Source organism: Penicillium verhagenii (genome assembly GCF_028828195.1).
Source record: "Penicillium verhagenii strain IBT 33310 chromosome Unknown utg000010l_segment0_segment0, whole genome shotgun sequence".
NCBI lineage: Eukaryota > Fungi > Ascomycota > Eurotiomycetes > Eurotiales > Aspergillaceae > Penicillium > Penicillium verhagenii.
Genome location: NW_026643174.1, coordinates 138,816 through 159,198, shown reverse-complemented (window position 1 = coordinate 159,198; position 20,383 = coordinate 138,816). Strand labels below are relative to the sequence as shown.

The following is a 20,383-nucleotide window of genomic DNA, read 5'->3' as shown; positions in this document are numbered from 1 at the left end:
ATTTGCCGACATCTGCGGTACCTCCCGATGGTGCCACAGGAATAATATAACCAGGAGAAATGATTCTGATTTTATGTAAGATGATATCTATATGATGGAGAATTAAATAGATTTTCATATTCCAATATTCCAATCTTCTAATATTTCAATATTTCCTTCTTCATTTCTCCATACAATACATACAATCAAATACCAATTCCACGTCATTTTTTCTATCAGAAACGACTGGTTTCGCTTTCATCATCGAAAACATTCCTGCATACTTGGTCGCTCTAGTCCGCCTGGCTACCTGTCCCACCGCCTCAATCCGTTCCAAGAATCTCTTGTTCTTCCCTTACCACCTTTGCTATCCTTTACTTTTCTCATCCTCGTGTTGCTCTTTGCACCATGTCACGATCAGGAACCACTCTCTACGTTACTGGCTTCGGCCACGGCACCCGAGCCCGCGATCTTGCCTACGAATTCGAACGGTACGTGACGCCCACATCCGCCGCCAGGAACCTACGATTCTCGATATCCCTGTCTTTCCCTAATCCCTCCCCATCCCCTTTCAACACTCTTCCCGACGCTACGATGACCTCCCTGTAAACTATGGAATGGACCTGCTGGGATTTTGGTAATTGGTTGTGGGTTTACTCCTTCGAAGCTACTTCTTGGAAAAGCTGCGCATGAGAAGAGAGAAGAAGAAGCAGAAGAAGAAAAACCGAAGAGAAGACGCCCTCGGTCATTGGTCATGTTTCATGGCTGCACCCTCGCTTTGATACTTGGCTCGCATGCTAATACTTGGACTAGATATGGCCGCTTAGTTCGCTGCGATATTCCAGCTCCTCGCACTCCCTCAAGCCGACTGTAAGCTCTCTATACTATCTGCCAGTGTTGCATCTGAGTTTCTAATATCGGTTTCAGTTTCGCCTTTGTTGAGTATGAAAGTCGTCGGGATGCAGATGATGCCTACCATGAAATGCACAACAAGCGTATTGGCCGTGATGATCTCTTGAAGATTGAGGTAAGCTTCAATAGCTCTACACTGTAAATTCCTCAACTCACATTTCTATCAGTGGGCGCGTACTCCACCCTCCGCATCGTGGCGATTTGACTCTGGTCGCGACCCCACCCGCGACTCTGCGCGCGACTCTGCCCGTGACTCTGCCCGTGACTCTGCCCGTGATCCTGCACCCCCCCGTGAGCGTCGCCGTGATCGTACTCCTCCTCGACGTGGCCGCTCGCCCTCGCCTCGTCGGAGTCGTGGTGGTGACTACTCTCCCCGACGGGATGACCGGTATGAGCGGGACTACGATCGTCATGATCGTGATACTGATCGTCGTGACCGCGATGTTGACCGTCGAGACCGAGATGGTGATCGCCGTGATCGGGACCGGGAACGCTCCCGTGATCGTTCTCGTAGCCCCGATGACCGGGACCGTGATGCCAAGGATGACCGGGAGCGACGCGATGATGATCGGGAGCGCCGTGATGACGAGCGTGAAAACGTTCCGAATGGCGAAGACAGGAAAGGTGCGTGTATATCTACCCTTCAACCTAGGGATTACAGCTCACATTCAACAGTACCCTTGGATCCCGTCCCTGCTGCCCATGATGAGCTCGATACTGCTGAGTAGATCAACTCAGTGCCAAGTTCTATTGAGCCGTATTCCCTCTCTATATTAGGAATTCATGCCAATGGTCTTGTATCTCTCTACGTGAGCTTCATTCAGTGCTGATCAAGTGAGGTTTCTTACGAGTCATTTATTCTCCGATTTCTTGATTTCATCCAAGTTTCACCATGTGGGGGGTTTTTGTGGCTAGGCTTTCCGCAACGGCCCTTACTTCCGCGTTTGATTTCTTATGTGGTTGTTGGTATTTATCCTGGTCAGCAGCTCGGATTCCATCGAAACGAACGACGAGCGATCGTGCTTCTTTAGTCCCCGCCCGTCTATCTCTTTCTTTCTTTCTCCCCCCCCCTCCTCCTCTACTATCGTCTAGCGTTTCACTCGATGAATGCCGTCCGTCCCACCTCCCGTCTTATTCGCAGATTAATTCCACAACGGTTCTCTATCTCTCGCGCCTCTTCCTCCTCCCGCCCTATTCGACCACTCGGAGTCTCCTCAGGGGGGAAAAACCATTTCCCTCGAATCGGTCTTTGTAGAGTTGCCGTATGGCTAAACATATTCGTAAGCAATGAAATCAAAATATCAGCCTCTAAATGTTCGTCATTTGTAGCGGATGTGAGCTTGATAGGCTTAGCCGCAAATTTATAAACATTGAAGCATTCCACTCTTAAGGTGCAATCCAAGCATTTTCCAGGCCATGCATATCAAAGTATCTCCAAGTGATTCCAAGGCCTCAAGACGGAACTAAGTACTATCAATGATACCCAAGGCAACCCATCCAGTACAGTAAATTGAGTATTTTGTACGAGTATAGTGATATCACTACCAGTAGTAGTTATTATATGGCAATTACTCTTCATCCTCTCTATCCATATTCCTGAGTACCTTATCACCATGTGACCTCAAGACGCGCGCAAGTGTGAGACGCGTTTCCCTTTCCTTCTCTGCACACTTTCCTGCTTCTACTCAATCACTTTTGCCCCATAATGACTTCACGCAAGCGCTCATCAGATGCGCAGAACCTGGGTGATGATAGCCTTCAGGCCAAGAAAGCCAAGGTTAGCTCAGGTGATGCAGGCATCTCGAAGGTGGATTCGAATGGAGATAAGTATTGGGAAATCTCCAAAATGCGACGAGTAACCGTCTCCTCATTCCGCGGAAAACCCATGGTCAGTGTGCGTGAATTTTACGAGAAGGATGGTCAGGAGCTTCCCGGCAAGAAGGTCAGTATTTCCCGCGTTGCTCTCCCCCTAGCAGCCTCGGGCTTTAAAAGTAAACCACCCTAGCATGGCCGGAGACTGATATGTAATTTCTCAGGGAATATCCATGCCTGTTGCCCAATTCGCCGCCCTGATCAAAATTCTCCCTGATATTGAGGAAGCTCTCAAGGGACAGGGCGAGTCACTGCCCAGACCAGCGTACTCGGGGGATGGAGCCCAGTCCGATGGCGAAGATCAAGACAAGCCAAACAAGAGTTCCAGCCCTTCAAAGCCGAATATCGAGGCTACCAGTGAAGAGGATAGTGAGGCATAATCTGTGTGCGTTTAGTTAAGCATGCCGTTCTCTGGTTTGTAGGAGTGATTAAGGATACCAATTCCGATTTTATATGCTTAACTTGATCAAATCCAATTGCTTATTATGATAATGTAAAGTACGACAAGGCTGCTGCTGCTTCCGCATCTCCGCTATTTACATACTTGCCCCTTGGGTGGCCTCTCGGTGGGCAATTGAGCCTCCCCGCCAGGCGTGACGAGCATCTTGCTCATGAAGAAGCTGATGCTGGCTACCGACTCGGCCCCATCCTCCACCTCCGGGGGTTTGGATGATGATACGTTCCCCCGGTTGCATCTGAACGGAATTTTTCCCACCTAGGTTGATAAGTCGCTCTTCCCACTCGCCGTCAGGCCGTTGAACAAGACGGATCCAAAGGTTCTGGCCGCATATACCGTTTTCGCCCCCTTCCAACCCGTACGGGGGATGGACTCTGCGTTCGGAAAGGATAGAGACCTGGACTGGGATACGAAACTCGATATCTCGGATTACACCATCTCCCCCACGATGTTTGCCCTCTCCACCCGACTTAGCTCGTAGGCTGAACTCCCGCAACAGAACAGGATATCGCCTTTCAAAAACTTCGGCGTCGGTGATACGCGTATTGGTCATGTGGGTATGCACTCCGGACGTGCCCTCCCAATGAGGTCCTGCCCCACTCCCACCAGCGATGGTTTCATAGTACCCAAATCCCTTTGTTTCTATTTCACCAGCTCTGTTGCCACCAAATCCAAATGTTAAGTTGTTGGTATCTCCCTGGGAGGCGGCGCAGACTCGGAAGCATTTGAGAATGACATCGGTCACTCGTTGACTCTGTAAAGACCATTAACACACTGAAAGCGCATCCTTTATGGGGTCAAGGTCTCTTTCTTCCTTACAGTTAACACATTGCCTCCAACAACTGCTGCCAATTCTGATGGAGACAAGATGCTTTTGGGGGGATGCGAACATCAATTGGTTTCAAACAACCTTGGTTCAGCGGGATGTCGGCAGAAATGAGACATCGCAGGCAATATATAATTGCAGAGTATGTGACGGCTTCGGGGGCGTTGATATTGGCTACCGTTTTATAGATCATAAGCCTGGGAATGTACCTAAAATGGGCACCTCTCTTCCCTCTCTCTCTCTCTCTCTCTCTCTCTCTATATGTACTTACCGTAAACCTCTGGGCCCGTTCCATCAAAATCGAAGATTGCTTCACCTCTATCTTCGTCGATTGATACCTGCAGCTGAATGAGGGTTCCATCGTCCATGTAATCAATCGTCTTCAGGTCGTGGCCTGCAAATTTGTGGCTGATCTCCTTAAGTAGATTTCGTACACTGAGCTCTGCATTGTCTTGTATCTGACGCATGTAGAATAAAACAAGACCTTCTCCATATTCTTCAATGAGGGTGTTGATCAGGTTGATTCCTTTCTTGTTAGCAGCAATTTGGGCCTTCAGGTCGTTCAAATTGTCTGCTAGACACCGGGTTCCACTGCAATCGGAATACCGGGCAGGTTCGTTGTAGAGTAGCTCCGTGATGCGCCCCTCGTTGAATTTGCCTTCAGAGACCAGCCTCTCGCTCTTGACCATAGCTCCCTCCTGGTAGAGCTCCTTGGAGTGAGGGGGCATAGATCCAGGCAGAATGCCACCTATATCAGCTGAAGGAGAAAGGTTTAGTCTATGCCACGAAAAAAAAAAAAAAAAAAAAAAAAAAAAAAGCAGAGCAATTATAGGTTGAACGCATGATTAGAATTACCATGATGTGCCCTCGAAGCGACATAGAAAATGATTTCCCCGCCACTAAAAGCGGGTTGCAGAACCGTTATATCGGGAAGATGAGTACCGCCAAACTCCGGATGGTTGGATACAACGACATCACCTGGTTTTAATTTGCCATGCCAAAGTTGAGCCTGCATACAAACGCAGGTTGACATGCTTCCCAAATGAACGGGGAGATGTGGTGCATTCGCAACCAATCCACCTTGGGCGTCGAACAACGCACATGAGTAATCGAGCCTTTCCTTGACATTAGTACTGACGCTGGTTTTCTGTAAAGCCCGTCCCATCTGCTCCGCAATAGCCATGAATCGGTGCGAAAAGACGCTGAGGAGAATCGGGTCTATCGTCTCAGTGCTGATTTGGGACAGCAGATTGGCATCGGATTCACCCAGATTGATAACAACGTGAGTCTTGATGAGAAGCGCGGAGGTTCCTGGGGACACCAAGATAGTCTGAGTATTGTCAACCAGGATAGCTGGTCCTTTCACTCGGTCATTGACTTGTAGCTCATCCAATCTATAGATTGGTGTCTCATGTCGACCGCCCTCGAAATACACAAAGGACTTTCGGTATTCTCGACCCTCTATTACGTCTTGGGGTTTGGATTCTTCAAGTTGTTGATCCACCGTTTTCTCGAATGTTTGGAAGCCTTTCCCAATGCCTCTCACTCGTACGTCGTCAATGATTATATCCCGACCTGGAAGGATGAACCCGAATTCCTGCTCATGTTGACGTAAAAAAGCTTTGCCAAAGGCCCAGTCCTCTCCATCGAATAGAGGATTGGACTCCTCTTTGCTAGGCTTCAAGATCATGAGGGCAGATTCTGTGCCCCTATAACGCATATTGAGATACTCTTCAAACATAATGGAATTTTCAGCAAATCCTTGCTCTTGTAATCTGTGGCATGACTTCATCTTCAGTTGCGACATCTTCTCTTTGAGATCCTGTATATCACTTTGATCATCGCTCCAGATCTTGGATTCTGGTTCCTGGTTCTCGTCAACCACGTCAGCTAGTGCCATACCATACGCAGAAAGAACCGAAGAATATCGATGGATCAGAATCTGTCGAATTCCAAGGCTCTCTGCAATCGCCACGGCATGTTGCCCTCCTGCACCGCCAAAGGTGGCCAGTCTATGTTTGGAAGTTTCATGACCCTTGGCTTCTGTTAATGATCGAATTGGCCGGGTCATCGTCTCGTTAGCAATCTGAATAAATCCGAAGGCAACTTCGTCTGCAGTCATCACCTTCCCTTGTCCCTCTTGGGTCATGTCTTCGTTGATATGGCGGGTCAACTGATCAAATAACTCGCGACTTCTGTGTTCGTCCAGCCTCTGATCTGCGCCGGTGTCAAATATATCAGGGAAAAATTCGGCAACCAATCTACCAAGGAACAGATTGGCATCAGTCACCGTCAATGGGCCATTTTTCCGGTAGCACGCCGGACCTGGGTGTGCCCCCGCGGATTCAGGACCAACAACAAAAAGTCCATTGCGGTAAAATAGCATAGAGCCACCACCAGCGGCCACAGTGTTGATATCTAGCTGGGGTGATTGGATGGTCACTCCAGCTATATTGGTCTCAAACACGTGTTCGTAGTGACCTGCTCCATATCGGCTGACATCAGTACTTGTTCCCCCCATATCAAATCCAATGATAGGGATTTTCGCTTCATGATCATACGATGTCAATGCGTAGCCCACAACTCCACCGGCTGGACCCGATAAAATGGCTCGTAGGCCAGAGAACTGGTCGACATCAACCAGCCCGCCATCTGACTGCATGAACTCGCAGCGAGCTCCCCATAAGCCTTTCTGCTTCTTGATACTTTTATTGCCAAGGCCCCCTTCAAACCCAGCTTGGAACCCTGAAATATATCTTTTAATAGTGGGTGTCAAATACGCATCTGCACAGGCTGAAGTCGCTCGTGGGATGAGCTTGATCATGGGCATAAGCTCATGACTGAGGCTGACATGATGGAAGCCAATTTCGCTGGCAAGCCGTCCAACTAGCGCTTCGTGATCTGGAAATGTGTAGCCATGCATGAGGCACACTGCGATACTGCGGATTCCTCGATCATATATATCTTGTAGTTGTGCTTTTACCACGATTTCAGATGGACGTTTTAGGATCCGAACTGCCTCAGAAGATAGGCCTCGGACAATCCCGGTGTCGAGAGGCGGGTTTCCTTGTAAATTTGTGTCTGTGACATGGCGTTGAGGATCCTCTGCGTAGTCTTCCAGGGTAACGCGCTCGTCTACTTCCGCCACTTCTTCATATAGTACCTTCGGACGTTTGATGGCGAGATCGAAGATTCTAGGGCGTGACTGATTACCGATGCGAAGGCAGTCCCGAAATCCCTTACTGACTACCAACGCAATCCTTTCGCCTTTGCGCTCCAGTAATGCATTGGTCGCAACCGTTGTGCCCATTCGAATGCTCTGGATCAGAGTGGTGTCAATCAATCCACCTCGTGGGATATCACGGCCCGTGAACCTGGATAGGATTCGTCGTATGCCTTCAAGAGGGGCATCTTGGTAGTTATTAGGATCTTCAGATAACAATTTGATCACAACGTCATCTTCCAAGCGGCCTGATCCTGGATTTCCTATGCAATCGGTGAAGGTACCGCCTCTCTAAAATGCTAGGTTAGCTAGATATTAAGAAGATTGCGATACAAGCCAGACGACAAATTTGGATAGAGAAATCATAAACACGTACATCGATCGCAATACGAATACCCTTTTTCTCGGCTTCCTCCATGTTGATGAGGTGCATGTGGTTAACATTGAATTGATAAGCTCACATGTGCACGTTGGATGGGTCAACATGGTGCACATGTGTAGTATGTATACTAGTACATATATACATATATTGCCCCGTACCATTACCACCATTACCACCATTACTCTGTATTACGTCATTGCTGGCATACAGTCATAGTTAGTTAATGGGCACTTGAAGATTACCAACTTTGAATGATATTACAAAATATTGAAGTAATACCGACTGGTCAGAACATTATGTATATTACTTTGGACATCTGGATATACATATCTACATACTATGTTATATACCTACATACATACACATTAATCTGGAAATGGCCACCTGGTTAGGTTCAAAATGTTAGGTATACACATATGCACATGTCATATGTAGCCATGTGTTTATATTCCCAATATATATACCATTGATTGATGTATTATATTTCGATTGCATGCACGTGTGGGTCGATCGGTTGGATAAAAAGAACCACCACCTAACATTTGAAAGAAATACTCAAGACCACAATATTCCAGATCATATAAGTACTCAGAAGTCCCTCCATAGCTCCCTGGCATATACTAACATTGGATGTTTGGAACCAATGTTGGAAGTGCTGGCGGCCCGTGACCGGAATTCCTACATACTAGTACTATGTATTGGACAAATTTGAATCCGAGTCCTTACGTACCTCATTCAATGTTGAGAGCTCTGTTCAATGTGAACTGGGGCCTAACCAAGAGCAAACCCAGCATGTCCACTTTGGAAAGTCCATAAACGTCCCCACATGCACGCCTCTGGATTGATACGGTCCCCATTACAGTGTCAAGACCCGCAAACCTTGCAAAAGGACCGAGAAGACAAACCCCTGTGCCACACTCTCGACCTGAAGACTATCAAAGATTTTCTCCAGGGCCTCTCGACTAGCAGCAGCACCCATGACACTGGTAAGCGCCTGTGGGATCCCTCGTTGAACAAATAGCTTACGTGCTTTGTCCCGTAATTTGTCTTTCTCTTCCTCGGTAGGTGGTGTGGGCCAGGCCTTGAACTCATCATCCGTCGGGAGAGCATTCTCACGAAGCTTCTTCAAGTACTCGCCAATCGCATCATCCGATGTGTGGCTTTCAATCATGGAGTCTTGAAGTAGAGTACGGATAGTCTCAAGGGTTGGATTACCCGGCCGTAGGATATATGACTTGGCCGCGTTTAACAGGGTGCGCCGGATGTTCCACGCCGACGATAGGGTGTACAGCTCGTTGATCACCGCAAAGATCAACTCTACTGCAATCTGAGTCTCGTCCGCAGTGATGGGCATTTGCTGTCGACGAACTCCCTGCGAAATGAGTTCTAAATCATTGCTGGTGCTTGTTTCGTTGGGAAGCGGCGATGAAACCGACCCAGGGGCCTCTTTGTTTTGCCCCCCTTCGTAGTGACTGGTTGATTCTGATGATTTTAGGTCTTCAGGGGGTGCCATCGTCGATTCTGAAGCCCAAGTATCGCGTTTACCATCCGTCTGATTAACCCCATGGTTGACATCGTCAGGTCTCCCTTCCACCAAAAATTCCGAAGGAGGATTTGGCGAGACCATCGATGAGAATGTTTCCCCCACCTCGCTAGCTATTGAAACGATGGGGTCATCTGTAAGATCCAGGGATCCACGGTCGGTTTCTGTAGAAATGTTAAGGGCCAGGGGTGGAGGTTGCCGAATAGAAGTGCTGGTAGACTTTCTGCCATGGCTAGTCACTCCAAAGACCCCTGTCATGCCATCAAATACCGCTTTCCCACCCCCCGCCACTCCCTTTGGAGCATTGGTTAAGGCTCCCAATACACCTTTGCCCATATTCTCGAACGCAGTCTGGCTTGGGAAAGAATATCCGGTTTTAGCCACGCTTACTTCATTGGAGCTGCTTTCCTTTTCCAAGAACCGTCGCATTCGATCAGTTTCCGCAAGCGACTCATACTTCATGGCCTCCTGCAGATATCGCTCTAAATCACGAGACAGATCATGTCTGGTCTTACCTTTCCAGGCAGGTAGGGCAGGAAACTGCTCAGAGAAGCCTTGAATCCGGTTTAACCTAGACACAGTCTCCAGCATTTCATGCAAAGACTGAAAGTCATGATATTTTCGGAACACCATCCATCCGGTAGAGCGAGCGGAAGTTGGTTCAACTTGGAGTAAATAGTCCCATGCTGGCTTCGATTTGATAATTCCGTTCTCTCTTCCCGCTGCATCATCATCTACCATTACCTGAGCCCCATGGAGGCTCACAGGCGGGGTAGGAGGCGCCCCTTCTCGTGGTGGCATCATCGATGAAACCTGTATGCCCGGAGGTGTTGTGCCTGCTTGGTCACTCATTTCACAATCGTTGGTGACAGACTGTGTCAGTGGACTTCCTTCGGTCACGCTGGAAAGCGGTATATCCGTCTCATGGTCATTTCGAGCCGGGAGTTGCGCAGCTATGCCCCGCAGATCTTGTGAAGCAATCATGGCGCTTAAACGTTTCGCCTCTCGCATAGCATCCTCAGTTGCAATATCAACCTGATCTGGCGAGCTTCCAGTAGACTGGGATAAAGGTTTGTCTTTAGGTGGCTCGGAGAGCACATTTTTTGAGTCTTCTGAAGCCCTGGGAGAATTGACGCTCTGATTCCGTGCACCTTCGACGCCAGCATCAATGGCATGCATTATCTCAGATTCGCCATCCTGGAGAAGGTAGATGATCCAATCGTTTATAAACTCAGGGCGAGAAAGACTGATAACCGTCGATTCCAGCACAACTCTTGCAAAAATCTTCCGAAGGAAATCCCTGACAGGAGAGCACTGGTATGCTCTAGGATCGAGGTAGTTGGATAAGATATCATCTGCTATCATGTCAAGTTTCTTCCGTTGTTGTTCCTTGGACAGCACGTTGGCCAAGCTGCTGTCTGGGAAATTCTCCAGGTATTGGTCCACGATCCTCTGAGCTTCCACTGGCGACGACCCATTGGCAGTAAAAGCAGCGGCAAGTTCGTTCAAAAACACAATGATTATCGAAGATGAGTTCGTGAGAAATTGGAGAAATGTATCCTCCGTCCGCTTACGAGATAAGTGGGACGAGATGGTTGTCACGAAATGGGTTAAAGTTCGTCGACAGGATCCGGGAAACGTTGACTCTTCTGGAAGAATCGGGTCATACCAGTATCTTCATTTTTAGTTAGCCAAATGGTCTATCCATGAAAGGAGCCATACTCCTTACTTCACGTAGTCCTTCACGATCGCATCAGTGAGCACTCTCAACGCGGCGGCTGTTGCTGGCCGGAAGGTTTCATAATTGAGATCGAGAACGGATAAATCCTCTGGCGGCGAGACCAGATTACCGTTGATTGCCTCGTCACTGGTAGGGTCCGACGTTCGAAGGGGCCAGTCTAGCAATCTTTTGGAAACCTCCAGGGCCAGCTCACGTCGCTTCTTTGCAATGGGTAATTGTATATCATTGCCGCTGGAATTTAATGGGCCTTCCCAAGACGCATGTAGAACGGCCCCCAGTGCTATACCGATCAACAAAAGCCCAAGTCGTCCAAATATTAGATAGGTTGCGACAACAAGAAGCGCGAATACGCCAAGTAGCCTTTCGTTGCTCGAGGTCGATAAAAAGTCGAGGGCCAAATCGAGACATTCCTTCAGCAAGTCTGCATAAAAGGAGCGTTCTGGCAAAGCAGTTTCGTTTATCGTGTGTTCAGAAGTACCCGTCAACTTCGGTGCGGTGGGCTGGGACGCGGCCACGTCATCGCTGGAGGAAACCATGGTGATTCTAGCATGCGTTTTAGATTTGAAAGTTGAGCCAAGTACTAGGTATTCAAGAGACCTTGGTTCTTACCTCCATTCCCCTTCCTCTGGGTAACCTAAACTTGAGACCTCGGGAAGAGTAGAGGGAGAAATCAAAATATGCCGTTGTTTTCAGGAGATCGCCGCATGGAGGAACGGTGGTCAGTGCGGAGGTTGCAAGGCTGCAATTGGGCGTTTCCCCACACCATAAGATATTCTGTGTAATATTTATATAAAGGTATATATAAATAGAATGTACTGCCCAGGGGGTTATATGTACGGAGTACAGTCTGTGTGCAGATGGAAAGTGCCGTAAGATATTTCAATTTCAAGTTCATTTTGATGTATATTTATATAATTCAATAAGATATGTATCCATTCATAATTGCCCCAATATCATCCAAGACAAGTCAGGCATCTAAAGCTAAACAGAATGGAAGTTGCTCTCCGCTATCCGAGTGAATCTGGGCATTCAAAGTGCATGCGAGTCATGCCAGACGTAAAGAGATTGCGGGATGTATTCTACTTAATGTACCATATTTAATGGTCAAGAGAAAATAAAGGAAAAAGAAAAAGAAAAATGTCCTGCTGGCAGCATCATGCCCAGGAAGAAATCATTCTCAGCGGGTTCGCACATATTTAGTGTGAGAACCTTGAGCCACAATCGTAAGACCTTCCTCAGTCTTTTTTGAGATTGTCACAGTGGTAAAAGCAAGCGACTTGCCAACCTTATTGGCCCGACTTTCAATTTCAAGCCAATCACCTTCAGTTGCAGTTGAAAGGTAATTGACATGAATATCAGTGCTGACACCTGTCGAGTCCAAACCGTGAGAGGCAATGGCCATGCCACCTGCCCAGTCAGTCACACATGCCGAGAAAGCACCGTGGAGAGTGCCCTTGGAGTTGAGCTGGCGTGGGCTGACTTGAAGTCGAGCGCGGACAACACCCCTCTCGGCCTCATAGATTTCAATTGTATCCAGAAGAAATTCGTAGATAGGACTGTTAGGGCGAGTCCGTTCCCATACTTTCTGGACCTGTTGGAGTTCAGTGCTCATGATTGTTGGGTGAAAAGAAGAAGAGCGATACAGGGGAAGAAAAAAAAAGAAGGAAGAAGAAAGAAAAAAAAGAAGTGAGGGTTGGAAGGAGAAGGTAAAAGGGAGAAGAAGCAAGGAAGAAAAGTGTTTTTCACGTTTCCGGGTCCGGAAAAAAGTAGTAGCCGAGAAGTGGGTCTACATGCGCTTTCTCCGATGTCGGGATTGTCTCGACAACATTTGGGATAAGATGAAGTGATTGACATCTTCATCACCCCAATAGGTGAGGTGGCTCGCAATACTTGCAATTAAGGAAATGTCAAATGCTCCTCTGTAAATTTAGCAAAAACAAGAATTATTCCTAGGTCAGATCACATATCAATACTGAAAAAAAGGACTCGGATCACTTACTCTTGCACACTATAATCGATGCGACCATTGGAGTTCAGTGATCGTACTTTGGCATCTTCAAACTTCATCTTTCGCTCTTGTTCATCAGGATCGCTTCGAGTACAATCTTCATGCGATGTTCCTGTCAAGTCCTTCTTTTGAATATTGCGACTCCTTTGAAATCCATCGTAGAGAGTTTCGAGGTCGGGGTCAATCAAGGTCTGGACCTGGCCTTCGGACTCCTGCGAAGGTTCTTGTGGGGCACCGGACTGGCTGCGCTTATGCCCTGGCACAGGCGATTTTCCAGCGACAGGGATTTCATCAGCATGCAAGCCCAAATGTCGGTTCAGTAAGCTGCTCGCAACGCCGGATGTGAAATTGCTCCAGAGAGAACCCACACTTTGGCCCATGCGATCTTTGAGAATGGACAGACTTTGACCTGATGCTGTCCAGAGACTTTTCTTCACCGACGGTAGTGGCTGAGGCTTGAGGCTTGCCATCGCCGGGGAGACAAGGGGCTCGATACGATAACTCACGGGATCTGATGGATGAAAGATGTTGTAAAGGTCGTGGCATTTGGGTGCGGAATCAATTGCGGTGTTATCAGTGCCATCAGCTCCATTTGAGTCGCGCGTGGAGCCCTTGAATGACCCAAAGGCATTGGATCCAAGCTCCCCGTCCAATGCACTTTTGTGGCCCTTTGCGCTCAAGGGGGAGTACCCGGCAATGGTTTTACCTTTTAGCATTTGAAACAACGCAATGGGGGAACCGAGGCAAAAAAACTCTTCACATTCAAAATCCAAAGCGTTGGATCCTCCACTTCCTCGATCTTGAACATTCTCATTCCCTTCTGCTCTGATGTTTTTCTCTTTGCTGCCGTCAACATCACTGGGTTGGTGGCATAAGATATCAAATAAAATTGCACTTCCGAGAGAATGGCCACAAAGACTGACCGATCCCTTAAAAGAGGGATTGCGCTTCTTATAGAGGTGAAGGATGCGATTGCATTCTTGCCTCACAATATTGGAAATGTGTTCACAGTATCCACTTTGATAAAGCAGTACATCCATTGCCAGGTCCGAGATAAGATTCCGCACAGCAGGCACACTTTCCAATGTGATATCTGCCAAGCTGGGGTATGCATCATCCTCAAGCGTATCGGCATCTGTAAGATCAAGTTCCTTCCGGTTTTGTCGGACCCCCCGATAAGGAAAATCCAGAAGATGGCGCCAGCACCTAGGCAGCAAGTTAGTTTGATGAAATTCAGAGGCAGTCCACCAACATTTGATAAGAACCAAGATATGAGCCAAGAGGGAACTCATGGAAAGGTCACAGTGCTCTTACTTACACGGGAAGCACTTGCACACGGCAATTACCATCACTGTCACCAAACGCCGAATTTAGCGCTTGAAGATCAGGCGAGGCTTTATAGACTCCCTTGAGCGTCTTCCGAAGAACATTCACGTCATGGATGAAATTGATACTTTCCAGCCGTAATCCAAGTCGTTGGCCAATGCCATGAGTCACCAAGACCAAATGATCGACCTCTCGTTCCCTATCTTCACCATCGACCTCTCTCAGATCTTCCATCTCCTGCTCTTCCTGTCGGCGGGCTTGTTCCTCCAGTTCTGCTGGATTTTGCAGCTCTCCTGCAAGAGACGACATCTGTCGTTCCAACGTGGACTTGGGCCGCATTTCAAAGGGTTCAGATTCAACCTTAGCTTGCATAGTTGGCGCCCCCAGGGAATCTTGCCCGATATCTTCAGCAAGGTTTGTGACCGGAGGTCTAGAGCTAGTGCCACTGACAATCTTTTCGGTGGGCTTTCGATCTTGGCCCCGAAAATCTGATGTATCTTTCGCTCGTTTGGGTTCCACCAAGCCACGCACGACTTTCGTGCCAGGGACACCACCTAGCCTTTGGTAGACTGTGGTGCTAACGCGGGACATAAAGTCGTCGGTGTTGATCCAGGCCGTAGAAGAATCCTGGTAGACAACAATCCTATTCATGTAGGCCCCGAAGAGGCGGTACTGTTGGGGATCAGAGGTAGCACCAGAGGATGAATCGTTTCCCACGGTCTGAGAACTTGACTTGGATGCTTCTTGCCTGCTAGGTATGCCTAGATCTAGCTGGGAATCCCGAGCGTTCGTTTCCCCGTCAAGTCCAGTGTTTCGGTCTCTAGGGCTCGGCTCGGATGATTTAGTCTCCGCGTCCGTTCGCCAAGGGCGTAATTTCAGATAACCTTCTTCTAACTGGGTTGCAAGATTCTCTTCACATGGCTTCAAGCTCGAACCATCCTGAAAGAACCACGTCCCCCGTCGAACTTCATAGATGGGGCCAATCCAATAAGCCGGGCCTAGCTCACGATCTTCCACGTCCACATCAAACAGATAGTCCTCATTTACGGGTACCTTTTTCGATACTGAACTTTGGGGTATGGACTGGGCTTGAGGGTTCTCTCTGGAGTCTTCAGCCTCTGACAACGCGAGGTATGTTGTCTCAATGGACTGAGAGTCTTTCAATGAGAAAGGGATGAACTTCTTCGGGGGAGGCGGGGGTTTCTGGTCGGCTTTCTTCGGGTCAAGAAGTACAGGCTTACGCTTTGGCGAATCTACTGCATAGAACCATCTCACTTTCAGTGGTGGGCAATCCGGGGGGTAATGGCGCAGGCTCGGCCTGTGTCGATGAGTTACCGTGTGGTCTTCACCCTGCGAGCGCTGGAGGGCATCTAATTCCGGTCGATCTAAATGAGGCGCAGAGCTCTTTTGGGTGCTCCATGGAGAAAAAGAGCCCAGAAATGATTTCTGGTCGACATTCGCCATGGCCGTCGGCCTCGCCCGGTACAAGAGCTTGGAAGGAATCAACGCGAAAACCCGAACAAAGTATATGGCGTCAAGATTAGAGAATGTTGGTGATAGACTGTATTCAGCCAGGATTTCAGGAGAGAGGCAATAAAGGTGGGGGGTTCAGATCACAAAAAAGTGAAGGTAAAGTTTCAAGGTTGTTTTGGGGTCTTATCTCCAATTCCCGGCATGATGTAATCTTCCTCTGCGTACAATTTGAGTGTCCACTACAATAACAGTACGGAGTACAGTACCAGACAGACTAAACCACAACACATAGTACAAATTACAAATTACACCAGGGACAAGAAGTCATCCATAATTGCCGATAGGTACAAGAATATTCCCAGTCCAAATATGGTATTATCCAGGCATGTTCTGTAGAAAAGGCGTGAAGATGGTCAAGTACCCCGTATTCGTATCTCTCGGACTTCGTATAGGAGAAGAAAAAATAGGGTACATACATAGTAGTAGAAAGCAGAGAAAATACCAGCTTAGAAAATCAACAGAGATAAAAATAAAATACCTGGTTACCTAGCAACTTCGACGTCATCAGAGCAAGGCAGAACAATTGAAATAGTGGTAATAGAGAGGCTGAAACAGGAACCTGCAAGGTACTTATAGAATATATGGTTACACGTAGTCAGATAATGTATACACCAAGTAGCATGGCTGTAACGGTACAGAGCCAATACTGGTACAACATACCGCCATGCGAAGTGGCTCATCGGACCCCACTCCCATTCTCCCCCCGTGTCTCTTCCGTCTTCCCCTCCCCCTCCTTCACTTCTCTTTTGCTTCTTTTGCACGATCAAGTATTACTTGAATACTTGCAAGAAGCCCAATTCCCTCGTGGTGACCGATATCTGGTCCTTTCTTACCTTTCCGCACCGGTTAGGTTCCTTTCCCTCTTCGAGATTCGAGATTGATCTAGCCGGCGTTCCCCGCTATCGTTGGTCTCCTCGAAGATGAACGCCCTTAAGCTCCAGAAGTTTGTTCCACTCTAAAAAAATATTTATCCTGCGTCTAAAAAGAAATATTTACTCACGTGTCTTTTTTTCACCAGGCGATTTCCGCAGCTGGACCAGGGTGAGATTTTCTCCCTCCAGGACGCATTCCACAAGCTGGATATCGACGATCGTGGCTACTTGGATGAAGCCTCGGTGATCAAGGCTACCCAACAGTCCGAGCGACAGCCATACGACGTGGTGCGCCAGACCTTGAAGGGTGTGGAACTCGATAGTTCTCGGCGCGTAGAGCTCGAGGACTATATCGATGTATGTGGCCATCCTTTCCTTTCCACCATCCGCTTATTCTCATAAAGTGGCACGAGCTAACATCAGTCCTAGTTAGTCGCGAGACTCCGTTCGGGGCCAGCCCCTGGTGCTCAAGGTGGATCTAGTCCCGCGGCTGTAATCCAAGGAGCGGGGGCTAGAGCCGGCGCGGGCGCTGGTGGACCCCGTCATGTTTCCAAAGGAAGTGTTGGTGGTAAAATTCACGTCCAGGGCTCATCGGCCAATGTCACACATACAATCAACGAGGACGAGCGGACGGAGTTCACGCGGCACATCAATGCAATCCTGGCTGGCGATCCGGATATTGGCCACCTTCTGCCCTTCCCTACCGACACCTTCGAGATGTTCGATAAGTGCAAGGATGGATTGGTGCTTGCCAAATTGATCAATGATAGTGTGCCTGACACTATTGATGAACGTGTTTTAAACAAGGCAGGAAAGAGGATCAAGGAATTGAACGCCTTCCACATGACTGAGAACAATAATATCGTCATCAACTCTGCCAAGGGTATCGGCTGTTCAGTCGTGAATATTGGAAGTGGAGACATCATTGAAGTTCGTGAGCACTTGATCTTGGGTCTGATCTGGCAGATCATTCGCCGTGGTCTGCTGGGTAAGATCGATATCAAACTCCACCCTGAGCTTTATCGACTCTTGGACGAGGATGAGACTCTGGAACAGTTCCTACGCCTGCCTCCAGAGCAGATCCTACTTCGTTGGTTTAACTATCACCTCAAGAACGCGAAATGGGACCGAAGGTGGGTTAAATTTTTCTGACAGTCACCGCCAACTTGATAATCTGACTAGTGACTAATACGCTTATTATCTAGAGTCTCTAATTTTTCGACCGATGTCAAGGATGGTGAAAATTACACGGTTCTCTTGAACCAACTGGCCCCGGATGTCTGTTCTCGCAGCCCCCTTCAGACTGGAGACTTACTTCAACGAGCTGAGGAGGTTCTTTCCAATGCCGATAAGCTTGATTGCCGAAAGTTTTTGACTCCGACCTCCCTCGTGGCCGGAAACCCGAAGCTGAACCTTGCATTTGTCGCCAATTTGTTTAATACGCACCCAGGATTGGATCCTATCACGGAAGAGGAGAAACTCGAAGTGGAAGACTTTGATGCTGAAGGAGAGCGTGAGGCCCGCGTATTCACACTCTGGCTGAACTCCCTTGATGTGCAACCATCGGTAAACTCTCTCTTTGACGACCTACGTGATGGCACTATTCTCCTGCAAGCCTATGACAAGGTCATCCCCGGAAGCGTTAATTGGCGACACGTCAATAAACTCCCGGCATCCGGTGGCGAGTTGATGCGTTTCAAGGCAGTAGAGAACACAAATTATTCAATTGAGCTAGGAAAAGCAAACGGGTTCTCTCTGGTAGGTGTCCAGGGTGCTGATATCACAGATGGTCAGCGAACCCTCACACTCGGGTTGGTATGGCAGTTGATGCGTCGGGATATCACCAATACGCTGTCTGCCCTGGCTCAAAGACTTGGAAAGCGTGAAATTACCGACTCGGAGATGATTCGATGGGCCAATGACATGTCCAAGAGCGGCGGCCAGTCATCTTCGATCCGCAGCTTCAAGGACAAGTCTATTGGAACTGGCCTGTTCCTTCTGGATGTACTGAATGGCATGAAGAGCAGCTATGTTGACTATGACCTGGTCACCGCTGGTCGGACCGATGAAGAGGCATACGCCAACGCCAAACTGAGTATTAGTATTGCCAGAAAGATGGGGGCTACTATCTGGCTGGTGCCGGAGGATATCTGCCAAGTGCGCTCGCGCCTGGTCACTACCTTCATTGGTATGTTAAGAACCCTTTCATATTTTCAATTTGTTCCGCTGCTTACTGTTTACCCTAGGCTCCCTCATGGCCACACACGAGAAGATGTAACGTGTACGTTTCACTATGGCAGTATTACATATCTATCCTCAAAGATTATCGCTGGGCCTGCACCGGTGATTGTTAAGAAACTGCGCTCTCGCCATGGCAAGCGAATCTTATGTTATCTTCCTTTGTTTGTTTTATACCTTGCAATACATGTATATCTTTGTAAAAAGCGCCCAAGTGGAGTGGCTTGCAGTCAAGATGAGAGAGGATCAATCGCTCCAATCAACTATTTACGTAGGAAAAAACCATAAGTTGGCCCCGTGGTGACACGAATTCCTTGTAGTGAGCAGGTAGGCAGTGCTACATGCTTTTTTCCCCCCTTTGTCGAGTATGTATATTGCTCCCTTGGTATACTAGCGATATTATTGTACTCCAGTAGATCTTTCTTTGTATGGTAGCTAATTTGCTGTCGTGAGTTTACAAATACTGGTTGAACCAGGCTACGGCCTGAAGAAAAGCTGACTCTTTGGCAAATTTAATAGCAGGGGTGGAAAGGTCCCCTCGGACTGCAAACCCATGTTCCACACCACCGAATAGGTTGACTTGGTATGGTTGGCCCGTCTTGAGTAAGATATCCTCAGATTCGCGGCGCTTGGGGGCGGGAAAGATGGTATCGATCTCTGTCGAACTGCGTGAGGGACTGTCCAGTTGGACTAGAATAAAAAAACAAATGGGGTGGCCACTCACCAGCTGCTGAAATGGATAGAGGGCCCTTGATGGCGGCTAGTTCTTCACTGTCGACAAAGCTAGGATGCGCCACATAGGAGACATCGAGCTGACCAGGTTGGAGTAGACGAATAACATATTTGGCCTGAGAAGAGAACCATAGTACATAGATTAGTATTCCAAGACACAATGCATAAGGGGAGGGACATTTGCACGTACTCCGAAACAGTAACCAACTCCACCGACACGCTCGCAACCCAAATTAGACTTCATCTCTTTCAGGACCGCCTGAACCACCGGCTCCACACGATTTAGAAGATGACCAGGCGGACCGTTCAACCAAGCTTGCAGCTCAAAGCCAGCGGGGCGGTTCAATGGTACAGGATCGCCATGAAATAAGTCTGGCATAACGACAAAGTATCCGTTGGCCGCCAGTTGGTCTGCAATCAGTTGAGCATTAATAAAGCGGTGACCGATCACATCAGTACACAGGAGGATAGCCCGTTTGGTGGATTGACTCTCCGGGTATGAAAAATAAGTCTCAACTGGACAAATGAGTTAATTACTACCTCTAGTTCTTCTGTTGAGTCCGATTAATATGTATTAAAGTACTTACCGCCGTCAATCTGCTGGATTGTCCCTCTAGGCACACCTTCATGCGTAACACCCACGGTGCAGCAAGCAGCAGGGGGGTTGGATGCCATAATGGGAACAGTGGTAACTTGGATATGGTTTAGTTGGTATGATCCTAGACGCTGGGAGCTCACA

The 20,383-nt window shown here is 48.2% G+C and overlaps 8 protein-coding genes across 8 annotated transcripts; 3 read left to right on the top strand and 5 right to left on the bottom strand.

Annotated features, from left to right (window-relative positions):
* Positions 1 to 387: 387 nt before the first annotated feature.
* Positions 388 to 1,619, top strand: N7466_009954 (RNA-binding protein; the record flags this gene model as incomplete). Its single annotated transcript, XM_057169343.1, has 5 exons — positions 388 to 470; positions 793 to 849; positions 907 to 1,006; positions 1,059 to 1,515; positions 1,567 to 1,619. The coding sequence occupies 5 exons, from the start codon at positions 388 to 390 to the stop codon at positions 1,617 to 1,619; spliced, it is 750 nt and encodes a 249-aa protein (XP_057016734.1).
* A 977-nt stretch (positions 1,620 to 2,596) lies between these two features.
* On the top strand, positions 2,597 to 3,143 carry N7466_009953 (transcriptional coactivator p15/PC4 family protein; the record flags this gene model as incomplete). Its single annotated transcript, XM_057169342.1, has 2 exons — positions 2,597 to 2,833; positions 2,928 to 3,143. 2 exons carry the CDS (start codon positions 2,597 to 2,599, stop codon positions 3,141 to 3,143), a joined length of 453 nt encoding a protein of 150 aa, XP_057016733.1.
* Positions 3,144 to 3,299: 156 nt separating this feature from the next.
* On the bottom strand, positions 3,300 to 7,702 carry N7466_009952 (uncharacterized protein; the record flags this gene model as incomplete). Its single annotated transcript, XM_057169341.1, has 5 exons — positions 3,300 to 3,974; positions 4,111 to 4,220; positions 4,318 to 4,803; positions 4,902 to 7,560; positions 7,646 to 7,702. The coding sequence occupies 5 exons, from the start codon at positions 7,700 to 7,702 to the stop codon at positions 3,300 to 3,302; spliced, it is 3,987 nt and encodes a 1,328-aa protein (XP_057016732.1).
* An 805-nt stretch (positions 7,703 to 8,507) lies between these two features.
* Positions 8,508 to 11,471, bottom strand: N7466_009951 (uncharacterized protein; the record flags this gene model as incomplete). Its single annotated transcript, XM_057169340.1, has 2 exons — positions 8,508 to 10,869; positions 10,924 to 11,471. The coding sequence occupies 2 exons, from the start codon at positions 11,469 to 11,471 to the stop codon at positions 8,508 to 8,510; spliced, it is 2,910 nt and encodes a 969-aa protein (XP_057016731.1).
* Positions 11,472 to 12,112: 641 nt separating this feature from the next.
* N7466_009950 (PaaI family thioesterase) lies at positions 12,113 to 12,547 on the bottom strand (the record flags this gene model as incomplete). Its single annotated transcript, XM_057169339.1, has 1 exon — positions 12,113 to 12,547. One exon carries the CDS (start codon positions 12,545 to 12,547, stop codon positions 12,113 to 12,115), a length of 435 nt encoding a protein of 144 aa, XP_057016730.1.
* A 383-nt stretch (positions 12,548 to 12,930) lies between these two features.
* N7466_009949 (DDHD family phospholipase) lies at positions 12,931 to 15,733 on the bottom strand (the record flags this gene model as incomplete). The annotated part of the gene is made up of 2 exons (XM_057169338.1): positions 12,931 to 14,149; positions 14,262 to 15,733. 2 exons carry the CDS (start codon positions 15,731 to 15,733, stop codon positions 12,931 to 12,933), a joined length of 2,691 nt encoding a protein of 896 aa, XP_057016729.1.
* A 989-nt stretch (positions 15,734 to 16,722) lies between these two features.
* Positions 16,723 to 18,952, top strand: sac6 (fimbrin; the record flags this gene model as incomplete). Its single annotated transcript, XM_057169337.1, has 5 exons — positions 16,723 to 16,745; positions 16,821 to 17,031; positions 17,104 to 17,807; positions 17,880 to 18,862; positions 18,921 to 18,952. 5 exons carry the CDS (start codon positions 16,723 to 16,725, stop codon positions 18,950 to 18,952), a joined length of 1,953 nt encoding a protein of 650 aa, XP_057016728.1.
* Positions 18,953 to 19,366: 414 nt separating this feature from the next.
* Positions 19,367 to 20,319, bottom strand: N7466_009947 (uncharacterized protein; the record flags this gene model as incomplete). The annotated part of the gene is made up of 4 exons (XM_057169336.1): positions 19,367 to 19,569; positions 19,637 to 19,760; positions 19,835 to 20,160; positions 20,232 to 20,319. 4 exons carry the CDS (start codon positions 20,317 to 20,319, stop codon positions 19,367 to 19,369), a joined length of 741 nt encoding a protein of 246 aa, XP_057016727.1.
* Positions 20,320 to 20,383: the final 64 nt, after the last annotated feature.